At 37.1% G+C, this 13305-nt stretch overlaps 1 protein-coding gene across 1 annotated transcript; it reads right to left on the bottom strand.

Moving 5' to 3' along the window:
• Positions 1-2308: 2308 nt before the first annotated feature.
• On the bottom strand, positions 2309-10880 carry Mmp10 (matrix metallopeptidase 10). The gene is made up of 10 exons (XM_020168079.2): positions 10776-10880; positions 9872-10116; positions 9626-9774; positions 9078-9203; positions 8041-8205; positions 7713-7857; positions 6501-6634; positions 4412-4571; positions 3641-3744; positions 2309-2436 (listed from the first exon to the last, which is right to left on the bottom strand). The coding sequence occupies exons 1-10, from the start codon at positions 10878-10880 to the stop codon at positions 2336-2338; spliced, it is 1434 nt and encodes a 477-aa protein (XP_020023668.2). The 3' UTR covers positions 2309-2335.
• Between the last annotated feature and the right edge of the window lie 2425 nt (positions 10881-13305).

Raw genomic sequence — 13305 nt, 5'->3', positions numbered from 1 at the left:
TTTTTTTGCAATAAAAAGTTCCTTGTGATTATGACTAGTGCTATCTACTAAAAATTCCAATTTCTTCTCCCAGGCACATGATAGGCTATGACTTTCCCATCATTGGCACTAGATGAGGTAATGCAGCTTTCTTGGGACAATGAAATGTGGACAAAATAATGTTTGTTATATCCACAGGAGTCAGTGTGACACTTGCCAAAAATGCTTTCCTTCTACCATGGTGAAGGGCAGTGCTCAAAACTGGTGGCTCTTCGAACAGCTGAGTCTTGATATGAGGACTGCTTGGAGTAGAGAGCCCAGTAGAATACTATGATGCAATTTTAGTGTTAAGTCCCTGAAATTTGAGGGTGGTATATTATCATAGCATAATCTGGCCTAGAGTCACTGCATTTTACAAGGTTTAATCCTAAGCCTTTTGTCGTTGCAGTGTTCCCATAAAACTTCATCTATTCTCACGATTTGACTGATGTCACCCACCTCTCAGTTTTATCTACTTCTCTGAGCTCCAGATAACCTTATCAAGTGACCTATTCGTTAATAACCTTTACTTGGTTATCTCGCAGGAGTCTCCAAATCTAAAAAATGTGATGATTACTCCTGTCTCTTCATCTTCTCACATAAAATTGCTTCTCATCCAGTCTTCCTCAAATCATTGAAGCTACTCCCATTCAAGAAGTTATTCAAACCAGAAATCTAGAAATCACTTTTCATATCTTCCTTTCCCTCCGAATGCTTTATCTAGTTCATCACTAAATAAGTATGATATAAAAATTTGGTCAAATCCCGTCATCTCTCTGGATCTTTCCTGAGACTTTTGTCCTTGCTACCTTCTTTTGTCATCTGTCAGCATTCCAGCTTTCATCATTGCTTCCTTCCAATTTCCTCCAGCTAGAGTAATCATTCACATCTATGAAGGACTGTGTCACTCGTTCTTTAAGATCCCTTCAGTGAATCCACAATGCACTAAAAGTAAAATACAGCTCTAGAGTACATCTGAAAGACCTTATGGGACTTGATTCTGCCTACCTGTAATATCTTATTCCACATTTTTCCTCCCACACTTTAAGGAGGTATTCATTGCTCATCTTGAACATGCCAAGAAGTGTTTCACCACTGAACTTCAATGCTAATTTTGTGCTTTCTTTTCTTAGAATGTTCTGTTTCTTCCTAGTCATCTACCTGGATATTTAGATTTAGATGCTTTAAAAAATATGTTGTTCCAGAGAAACCTTTTCTAACCAATCAAACTTTAGCAAGTAACCCCTCTTCCAATGTTGTTCTCCCTCACTACTCTGTCATTTCTTTAATTGCTCATTTATCTCTTATAATTACATATTGATTTGTGTTTGTTTAATTTATTTTTTCCACTAGACAAAAATCAATCAGGTTGGGTGTTTTCTTCATTGTTCTGTACCTTACGTCTACGACAATGTCTGACATTTAAGTGAATCAATAAAAGAATGAACAAGTTTTCATATTGTACTCAGTGTGATATAAGGTATACAACTTAGTGGTCACAAGTCTGTTGTACAATTGTCATAGACCCATGAACTCTTCCCACCCAGGACCTTCCAGATACAAAGTGGTAATAAAAGAATGCTTTAATGAAAGGGTGAAGTCGTTTCAAGAAATTTGGTCTCTAGGGTAGATAGGGAATATCACTGAAGAAATATTTGTGTTAGAACAAGAGAGGGCTGGACTCCAAACCAGTTTTGTTTCCCCGTCTGTAAAATTATGACGTGGACTAGATAATATGCTAGGTTTGCAGGCTTCAACATTCTAGAATGCTATTTCCCATGTTTGCCTAGACCCAGTTCCAAGGACAACTGGTGACCTTCCTCCTTCTTCTTTAGATATGTATTGAGCACTTACAATATTTGAGTTGCAAATAAAGATCTTGTTGGGGCACAGAAAAAGAGTGTATATGTGACAGTTGTGTGTCCTATCCCTGGAACATATGATCCTTTTACACCTACTGGCGGAGCATCTGTCAAATGCTTGGTACTTAGTGTGGTCAGTGTGGTCATGAATTGCTCTAGGAAGCAAGGAACAGGCCAAAAATAAAATAAAATATCTTTATTAAATAATAAATAAGACAGGCATAGAGATAATCCTCTCACAAACTATAAATGAATATTTCTCATTTCTGTGCAATGTAATTCAAAAGCAAGTGAAGGAGTTCAGACAAGTCTCCATGACACATAAATATGTCTGAAAGGCTCAGCTTTGTCCAATGCATGTGCAGGAATAATTAATCATCCTGACTCACAATAAATTAGTCGAATAATTATTAGATTAATTTAAAACACCCATGTCTGTCATCTCCTTATTTCAATTAACACAGTAACCAGCTGTTACTCTTCAATATATTTGTCACCATCCTGGCATTCAGATCAAACTCAAACTGTGAAGATCCACAGAAGAAATAGAAAAACCCTGTAAATGCAGATGAAGAAAATGATGAGTTATTCTCAAAATAAATCAATCTTGTGACATGCATAACTTGGAACAAGAGTGAACTCATAATGCATGATGTTTATTAAGCAGTGCTCTGTGCTAGGCACTTGCTGAAAGCTTTACCTGTTTTAGCTCATTGAACCTTGCAACAAAAAGTGAGGTGTTATTAGTGAGGACAAAACTGAAAATTAGGAAGGCTTAATGATTTTCCCAAGGTAACATCTCCACTGAAAGATGGAGGGAAGATTCCATCTCAACTGTCCGACTACAAAGCCAGTGATCTAAAACATTAGATTATACCAAACAGGTGGAGTTGTATGGCATTTTAATACTTTAGGGTCCCCCTCTTTTTCCTTCCTGCATCTCTTCCCCCTACTACATCCTAATGCACAGTTTGGGAGGCAGTTGGGTCCAAGAGAAGCACATGAGATTCATTTCCTGTTTTTCATACTTATGGTGGTTGTCATAGTAAGTCATCAGTCTCACCAGCATTAGGATGGGCAAGTTTAAAATCCCTTTAGAGGAAGTAAGCCTAAGTTTTGCCTTCCCACCTACGCATTACCAAGAATCAAACTTTATCTATTTTGAGCATGTGGGAAGGCCACTATTTACTTACAAATAGCTAATGTTAAAAATTGCAGACTATAAAAGCCCCCACAAGGCCCTTTGGATGGGATAGGAGAGAAGGGACAACAGAACAGGATGAGAGGTGAATGAAAACTAGCCATCGGTAAACCTGGCTCACACTTACTTGGATTTTTATAGCAACATAGTGACCAGAAAGGTAATGACTTTTCTGTGAGGATGTATCTTTGATTTGGAGTGCAGGTACGAAACAAAGACTTGGAAGATACTCAAGAAAAACAAAACATGAACCCAATTTGCATGAACTGGAAAGTTAAAATTTTCAAGAGTTTGGATTAAAATGCATATAAGACTGGATAACTTGATATTTTAGCAACTTTACAGAGGTACTATTTGCATAGCATAAAATCTACCAATTTTAAGTGTACAGTTTAATAGATTTTAGTGAATGTTTTACAAAGATTTATACACAAAGTTTTTATCAGCATTTTCTACAATAGGCAAAGAACTGAAACAGCCTAAAATACCCTTCACACAATTTTGATACCATAAAACACTCTAACGGACCCCATTGCCTATGACTTAAAGATAATCTTACCAAATGCCTGTAACACAGCATCAACCTTTGGTTGAACTCCTGGAAAGTCATTAGCTATCAGTCTGGGGAAGCCTTTCTCCATGGATTGACTCTTTTCATCAAACCTGCAGCAAGTGAAAGGAATTCAACTCAATACTACAGAGAAGTCTCTTCAGATGCAACAGTATAATGTGACGTTAACATTCCAGCGTGGAATCTTTGATAAAATTTTCAAGTTGTACAAAGCATCGAATATCTTTAATGCTACAGTAATATGTGACTTTTCAGGACTTACAAGCTTTTCACATAAAACAATATTTTCTCCAAAACAGGAATACCATACTATATTCTAAACAGTTCTGTATTTATATCTGAAGTCAATTTTCTAAGCCTGGACATATAGAAGCCAAGTCCAACTCACCACAAATACATGAGGATGTAAAATGAAAATACATGAGATGGAAAATGAGCTAAATCATTTGGCTCAGTAGAAAGTTCTGGTTCCCTATCACACTGAGACCGTGTCACTATACCTGTATTTCCCATGGCAGCCAAAGGTGACTAATGAGCAATGGTTTGAGAAATAAATCTGCCTTTGCACCTCATTTGGCCTCTCTTGGAGTCTGGACATCTAGCCCAGTGGTCCATATTCTGAAAGTCCTTTGTATCTGGGAAGTTGAACAACTTCCCATAGTTAGAAAGTTTGAAGAGACTGGGGTAGCAGGTCTTCTTAAAGAAAGAAAACAATTTCCCTAATTAAGCTCCAACAAAGCCATGCCTACTGCAGCTTACCTCCAGTACTTGCTATTTACAAAGAAGTATGTTTTTTTCTTTTCCTTGTCAGAAGCAGCTGCATCAATTTTCTTTATGGTTGGAGGAAATCCCAGAGTGCGGATGTCTTTTGGATAACCTGCTTGTATTTCATTTCCTCTGACTGCCCAGAATTTATTTCCTATTGAAAAAGTAAACCCAAGAAATTTTGAGTGAAGCCACTGGTTTTAGAACTGGTATGTGCATTGCTGTGTTAAAAGAAATCTTAGTTTTAACTCCAACCACTACTCCAAAGTCTAGCTTGTATTTAATAAGTATTTCCTGAATGAGTGAAAAAATGAACAATAAATGAACAAATACGTGAGTAGATAACTGAGTCTCACTGTCCTTTTCTGCATTTTGCATTTATTTATAAATTATGTTAACCAGTTCTAGGTATTTCTTACAATTGCTGGCATGACCTGTTAATCTACATTTTTAACCTAGACCTCCCTTCCAAGCTCCACACTGGGAGGTCAGTTTCTTTTTGTTTTTTGAAACTGGCTCATAGGTGTTTCACAATCACCAAGTCCAGTCTGTGCTTCTTCTGAATACTATAGGAATCCACTCAAATTCAAGTGAATTAGAACAGTGGAATCCTTCCAGTCTCTCTGCCTTTAATTTCTTACACCATCCCCCATCCCAAGCCCAGATCCCTTCTTCACACCGCTGCCAAATCAAGAAACCTAAAATGCTGATCCTTTGTATTCATCTGAGTGGGGTGGCTTGTACTTGTTTGAGCAGTTCCGCATATGCTCCTACTTTGGTATGTATTAAAGACCTTTCCATCCTCTACACACTCAGCGCAACTCTACACAGCAAAGTTCTTTAAGTCTCATTGTAACACTGTCTCAGGGATCTTTGTGGAACCCTGGGTGTGGGTCAGGTGCTCCTCGTGGCTGCCCTCCCTTCCTTAATCCCAGCCCTTGTCACACTATGCACTGGCAGCCTTAGCTCTGCCGCCCATCTGGAATGTGAGCCCCTTACTTCTCCACTATTAGGCACAGTGCCTGACATATTGCAAGTAACAACCTAATGTTAGGTAAAATCATAGATAAGATTAATATTTTTTGTGGTTCTGGGGTTGGAACTCAGGTCCTTGTGCTAGCTAGACAGGTGCTCTAGAACCTCAGCCACGAACTGAGAGTAATACTTTAAAATTGAATAATCCTGTACAATTTCTAAGGCAATTTCTCATTATTTCATTTAAGCCTTCCCAAAATGAGATTGTCCGAAGTAAATATATATTTAAAATCTCCATACAGTATGACATTTAAAAATATTCTCAAATAACTTGTAAATCAAAGGGAAAAACTGGAAATAAAAAAAAAGTGCACAAAAACGAATATACTTTAATCAAAATTTCTCTGATGAAGAGAAGGGAGGATATTGATAAGCATAAATGCTTATGTCAGAAAAGAAAAAAAGGTTGCAAGTTTAAGATAAGTGTCTAAGAAGTTAAAAAACAGGATAAATTATTCAAAGTAAACAAAAAATGAAAGTAGTAATAAGTATATAGACAGAAACTAATTGAATAAAATCAAAGTACAACGGAGAAGGGTTGGGGATGAAGCTTATGGGTAGAGAGCTTGCCTAGCATGTGAGAGGCCCTGGGTTTGGTCCCCAGCACCACAACCAAAAACATAATAGAGGATCAACAAAGCCAAAAGTTAGCTCTCTAAGAAGACCAGTAAAATTATTAAATAACTTCTGAGAATGATGAAGAAAAAGACAAGTAAAAAGATTCACTGTGAGGAATGAAAAGGGGAAGAAAACTTCAGTAGTAATTAATTACAACAAAAATAACACTCTGAAAACTGGATACCAATTGATTTTAAAAAGGACAAAACTGATTAATTCCTACAAAAATGCATTAAAAAACTGACTCAAGAAGTAACAACAAAAAGAGAGAGAAAGAAGTAACTCAAATGGCATTTTGCCAATTGAACAAAATGAAACAGTAGGTGTTGCAGCAATAGGTCACCTAAAATTTAATACAATGGAGAAAACTCATGAAAATCTTGCATTAGGATTTATTTCAACATGTTAGAAATTCTCATATAGAACTTACCTTTAAAAATAAAAACAGTATCCTTGCTACTATCTTCATATGCAGCATCCAAGTCTGGTGGAAGAGAAGGCCAAAAGGCAGAAATCAAATTATATTCAGGCTGGGGAGTCCACTGGGATCTGCGCCAAAAGTGTCTGTAATACATAAAAACTTACACTATTGTCTTTCTCCTTTAAATAACAAACATATAGATGCAGATATATAAGAAAAGGAACATAATCTTTGTCAATCAATTCATTCAGTGACGCTTGCAGGTCTGCGTTGGATTGACTGTCCTGCATGTGATTCCAGGTAATGACATGATATTGGTGGAAATATTGACCAGTTATAATGCCATCATTCAGCTTAAATCCATCCTAATAGTCTGTAAAACATCATGTATATTATGCACTCATTAATATTTTTTAAATAGCATGTGCCTCTTAATGCTTGTATATGAACAGACTGTCGTGGTAAAGAGGAAAAAGAAATTATTAGTAGTGGTTGCACATAAAAGAAGGAACGGGAATGATAGGTCAGAGGTGGGAGGGATTTTTCTTCTAGTTCTATATCTTTTGGTAGTATTTGTACTATTTATGTATCACTTTTTCTAGAATTTTTTAATTAAAATAGTAGAATTTTAAGATGCTGCTCGGCTTCTAGAGATTCACCAGTACTTTTTTTGTGAAAATCTGCAAAGAGTTATTTATCAAAGCAGAGCAAAGCAGGGAGAAAGAGGAAGAGAAAGAGAAGCATCTCCTACCTGACATACAGGAGGTGGGAGCAAAGAGGCTCAAAGTGGTGGCCCTTGTACCAGGTATATTTATACTTTCTGAGCTGGGGGAATTCCAGCCTGAACCCTTATCTAGACACATGGCCATATCACTTAGTAACCCTTAATTATTTTGTTAAATTCCAAAGCTTGGAGGCAAGTACCAATAGTTTTTGAAGAATTTCCGTGATTTAGGATATTTAAAAAGTCAACCAAGCATATAACTCCCTGCCTTTTTGGAGCTTATATTCTAATAACCAAGAATTAACCTCTGTAAGTTGGTGAAGAAATAATTTGGACAAATCTAAGTAAGTGTTAAAATGTGAAAAGAACCAGATCTAAATGATTTCAAAACATGTAGAAAATATTTCATTTCAAATTTTCCATCATTTCTGTTTATTTTCCTTTTCAGAATTGTACATCAAAAAGAAAAGTAGGAAAATAAAATCTTCTTGTCTGACCTGCCTTTAAAGAACAAGAGTTCTCCCCTCAGTGTGCTGACTGCATCGAAAGACAAAGCAGGATCACATTTGGCTGGTGTCCCTGGTCCTGGAGAGAGAGATGTGTTGGGCACCATAGAGTCATCAACAGAGGAAGGAGGAGGTCCTAAAGGGAACAGATTAGGGGAAGCAAATGTTAGGAGAAATGCCAACTTTTACACTTTCCAAATATTCTTGAGATGTTTTGAGATGAAACTTTATGTACTATTTCAAAACTTTCCTGAAGACATCACTGTACTTTTCCAAAGAACACTGGTAAACAATAGGCATTCTTTTCATCATCACTCACCGTAGAGAGACTGAATGCCATCCACATCATCTTGAGAAAGGCGGAATCTGGCCAGGTCCCTGAAGGATTTATAGACTGGGTACATCAAAGCTTCAGTGTTGGCCGAGTGAAAGAGACCCAGGGAGTGGCCAAGTTCATGAGCAGCAACCAGGAACAAATTGGTCCCTATTGAAAACCCATAAACGTTCAGAGTCTCACAGCTATTTATTCTACAAATACTTATACAGCTATACAGGTCATTCTTGAAATCACACGTCATATTTCCCTTATTCATGGGTTCATTGGGTTGCATGAAGGCTCCGAACAATTCTGAGAAGAAAATAGTTGTTCAAATTAAACTAGATCATTTCATGCAGCAAAACTTCAGATCTGCGTACTCTCTAAGATGTTCCTCCCATTTTCAGTTAAGATCCTAGCCAATGGCAGGAACTGGGACTGTTTTAGCAGGCTGTTTCCAAAGTTTAGAAGCCATATGAAAAAAGAAGGATAGCATGCAGTAAGTTTTAGTCATTGTGTTTTGATTCAGTAAAGTCTTTCAGAACTAATTTAGAAAAAACCAAAACCAAAACCAAAAAAACTCCTAAGCTAGCAATGTTAATGTGCTTAAACAGATGAACTAGCAATTTCTTTTAGTGCTTGGTGTTTTCTCCTGATCTTTACTTTAAAGAGAAAAAAGGGGCAAAGGAGAAAACCCAAGGACACATTTTAGGGTGTGAACTGATTCAAAGGAATTCATTCTGAACTAATCATTCATAAATAATGACCATCACTATTAATTATAATAAAAATTCAACCTCCACAGATCTTGAGTTGTGGAAATCAGATTGAATGATCTCACTGTATTGAACTTGGGAGGGGGGAGAAAGAAATGCAGACATTTTATAAGATTTTTCAATAATGATTAAATGAAGAGTACTTCTGTTTACCATACAAGTAATCAGAAATTTTAGCTATTAGGATATTTCATTTACTGCTTATTCTAGGTAAACAAATTATTCTTGGATAATTAGACATTCTGAAATCATGCTGAGGCCCACCTGATGCATCCTCTGTCCATTTTTCATCATCATCAAAGTGAACATCTCCATAAAATCCAGGCCCAGGTGGATAGGCATGAGCCAAACTGTTTCCTGGTCCATCAAAAGGGTAAAAGTCTCCATGAGCTGATGGAAAAAATGAATGGAAATGTGAATATTCAGAATTTCTTCTTATGCCTTTCCAGTAAGACACCACGAGGTGCTATGGTCTCAATGGTGGTATCTCCCCAAATCCATGTTGAAATGTAATCTCCAATGTGAGAGTATTAAAAGCTGGGGCCTTTAGGAGGTGATTAGGTTCTGAGGGCTTCATGAATGGGATTAGTGACCTCTTGATTGTTTTTGCCATGTGAGGACATAGAGGTGCCTTTTCTAAAGAACAGACTTGCCAAACACTAAATCTGCAGGCATCTCCATCTTGACTTCCCAGCCTGTAGAACTCTGCGCAATAAATTTCTGTTGTATATAAATTATCCAGTCTAAGGAATTTTGTTTTAGTAGCCTGAACTGACGAAAGCACCAGATAAGCGGATATTTTATTTCATTACCTCTAACTGCAAAGGAGATCATGATGTCAGCCTCTCCTTCATGCAGCCTGGAGAATGTGAGTGGTGTCACCTCCGCCCAGACTCTCAGCGCTTTCTCCATGACAGAATCAACCACATCTCTTGGCAAATCCAGTGTGTAATTCACAATCCTGCATGAGAAAAAAATTGAGGAAGGTAACACTTTCTACAGTGGTACAGCTTATAAAATTTCAATATCATGTAAAAAAAATTCTTTGGATCCATTACCTGTAAGTCAGGTGAGTTTTCGTCCACTTTGGTGTACCAGGAAAGGTACTGAAGTGACCAACGTCAGGAACACCACACCTGGGCTTCTGCATCACCTCCAAAGTGTTGGAGTCCAGCTTCCCCGTCACCTCCAACCCAAAGAACTTCTGCATTTCTTGGATTTTTTTAGCAACAGGGCTACTGTCCTTTCTTCTAAAAACTTGTTTTACATCTTCTATAAAATTGTAGTAGTTTTGTAGGTATTGCTGATGGAATCATAAATATGCTTTTTAAGTTATTTTTAATCATTTGCCCAAATTTAAGAATCTACTTTAATTATTACCCAATTATCTAAAAGTAGGTATCACACTTAATTTGATTTTTCATTAAGATACCTTATTTTATCATTTCATTGTAATTTAATTTGCCAAGCAAGGAAATTGATATAATTGTGTAAATTCTTTGGATGGTCATATCTTACTTTCCATTGCTAATATAGACCTGGATCAACACTGAAGTGAGATAAATTATTTTGTCTACACATGACAAATAATAAATATTTTTTCCTTCTGTTTTTGAAGATCAAGGCTAGTATGATTTCTATCTTCAATTAGTTTAACTAAAGTGGTTCTAAAGCTAGAGAGTTTTCATCTATTTTTCATTTGTTCTTTTTACTTATCCCCAAAGCTACTGTCAGTATTAGATCCCAACCTTGAATAATTATTTCTGCATCCTGTGACTTTCTTTCCTTCTCTGTTAAAACAAAGAGACTTTTCACCTGTAGCCCTTTGATATTCTCTGATACAAAACTATTCCCACACAATAACCTCTAACCAAGTTATTTTCCTGTTGGAAGACCAAGTAGGCACACTTGTTCTTCCACGCAGACTATCCAGGGGTTATAATGGATGTCATCACTAATTACCTGGGCAAGGTCCATGGTCTGGTCCTCTTCCTTCACTGCCCCATGCACAGGGTAAGCTGAGCAGAGTGGTAGACACAGTAGCAGGACAATGGCTAGGTGCTTCATTCTCTCTGCCTTTTAAGAAAACCCCTTTTCTACCTACCAGTTTCTGCCCCTACCTTCTACTGGCCACCCTTTTATAGGGAGACAACCAGCATGATTCATGTAGGTGTTTTTTTCTAATCTGGATGACGACAAGCATATTCACAAAAATTGAATCTGAAGATAATATAGTCTACTTATGTAGTTTCCCTCAACCTACTAAACTGGAAACAATGATTAATCTCCAGGAAGTGGTTTCTGTGTTCTAAAGTGGAAAAAGAACTGGTTGGATCATTCATGTTTGTTTATTTACTAGATCGCTGAAGTGCTTGGTAAAATGTCCAGTGTTCAGACATTTTAAGATCAGCATAATTTTCTTTCAGAAGAGTATATTTTAAGCTCAAATATAAATAAGTCAGGAATAAGTAGATGAATTCCAGATATAACTGTGGCCTAGATGTGGGAATTGCTATCTAGGAAGACGTAATGACAGATATTTTCTTTCTTGAGTCCTTGTTTGTAGTAGGTATTACTGGTTTTCAGATGGAATTACTGGCTCTGTAGTAGAAGCATTGTAAGAAGGATATGAGTATGAATAGAAGGGCCAGTAGAGGAAGGAAGATGCAAAGAAGGGAACCTGTGAAGTTCACTCATTCTCCATTTCAGAATGATTAACAGGGTCGTAGTAATCACTCACTAAAACTTGATAAATTGAAGTAAATAGATTTGCATATTAGACTAAAATGTTCCTACTTCCTACCTCCTCTTTGCTTTTGAAAATTCTTTTCATTCTTTTTTCATCTTCCCAAAGTACAAAGGAAGAGATGGATTGAGATTTGTAATAGGGAATGATTTCAAGTCCTTCTTAAAAATTTTATATTGTTTTTGAATTAGCACATATTTGTAATATGGAGGGCTTTCATTGTGATAATTCCACACATGTTTACAATGTGCTTGGAACAAGTTCACTCCTTCCTTTGTATTACCACACCACACCCTCTCCTCTCTCCTTTTTAAAACAGTGTTTGGTGAGTTTTATTATGCTACCTTCACACACACACACACACACACACACACACACACACACACACACACAGTGTGCTTCGATCCTCTTCACCCTTCAGTTTCTTTTCATTTCCCCTCCCCTCTCCTGCTTCTATTCCCCTCTTATCATTTTTCCTTCATTCACCCTTGTCCTTTCCTCAGCTAAGTAAAGTGCTATGTGAAAACTACACACGGTAACAAAGAAGGTACAAATTAGCCTATTAATGTGAATGACCCCAAATTTCTCTCAGTAAAGATAAATTACTTCTATCATACCTGAGGTATGAAATTTCATGTCTGAAGTATGAAGTTTCCAAGCAGTGGAAGATTAGTGAGTGTGTAGAAATGATCTTTTCGGTACCATCCACCACCCTAGTGGAGGTAGACTGGACAGGTAGGACATCCAGAGACCAGGAGGTTCTGAGATCTCCAAGCCAGAGGTGGAGGGAACTTGAATATACACTGAGCCAGCCATGTCAACTAAGGCTTAAGGTAGCCAGGGAGTTTTCTCCGTGAGCTGGTGGAGTGGAATAGATAAGCTTGAAAATCAGAGGGAAAGGAGCTGACAATAAAACTCGGACATAGTCAGCAGGACTTGAGCAAATATATATTTCTTCAGGCAATTATTTTTCATCTGTGAAAATGTGTAGATAACCTCACTTAAAATATTGTTACGTATACATTGTGCAAGAGAGCAAGTCTTTCATTTTACTCCAACATCTTTAACAGACAATACTTGTTGGCTGGATAAACCCATATGTGTGCTCCTAGGCACTGACAGGACAAGTTCTGAGATGCCTCATATTCTTTTGAGTTATACTTTATTGGTGTTGACATGTCCTGTTGAGGGATCTTATTATGTAGCAAATACAGCTATGATTATGAATATAACTGGCTAAACATCAAACCCCATGCCTCGCAGGAATGATGTTGGTGTGGGAGCTTAGCTTGCATTAAACCATCATATCCAGGAGAAATTAATTTCTTGGGGCAGTGGAGTCATGTTTGTCTTTAGTTTATTTATTGCTTATTAAATGTACTGGAGTACAGATAAGTCAGAGAAGTTGGCATATATAATTCGTCTTTAACGAAAGATGACAACTCTAGGTATAGATCTTCTACCATATACCAGGTTCTAAATGTGCATTATTTCTAATCTTTAACCTAACAAGGTTGAGATCAGAATCAGAAAAATTAAGGAATAAACTCAAGGTCAGCTAGCTAACAAGTGGTAAGAGTTTACTCGAAGCTGCCGGCATAGCACCCAACGATTACAATTCAGATGTTTATCAAAAATCTCTTGACTTACACCTTGGCTCTCTCCCAATATTTTTCTCTTAGGTTTTAACACTGATCTTTTTTCTCATTTTTGACATTGACCCTTGACCTGGCCTTCAATTTACCT

This window comes from Castor canadensis, chromosome 2, assembly GCF_047511655.1.
Source record: "Castor canadensis chromosome 2, mCasCan1.hap1v2, whole genome shotgun sequence".
NCBI classification, from domain to species: Eukaryota; Metazoa; Chordata; class Mammalia; order Rodentia; family Castoridae; genus Castor; species Castor canadensis.
Note: the sequence above shows the minus strand (reverse complement) of the source record. Positions and strands in the feature narration are given on the sequence as shown.

What these genes read in the sequence shown, in the direction of transcription:
- Mmp10 (XM_020168079.2), bottom strand. Translation starts at nt 10,880, where the DNA reads ATGAAGCACCTAGCCATTGTCCTGCTACTGTGTCTACCACTCTGCTCA. An exon ending in CTCTTGTTCTTTAAAGGCAG is followed by an intron (nt 6,635 to 7,712) that starts GTCAGACAAGAA and finishes TATGTATTACAG; the next exon opens with ACACTTTTGGCGCAGATCCC. An exon ending in TACTGTTTTTATTTTTAAAG is followed by an intron (nt 4,572 to 6,500) that starts GTAAGTTCTATA and finishes CTTTTTCAATAG; the next exon opens with GAAATAAATTCTGGGCAGTC.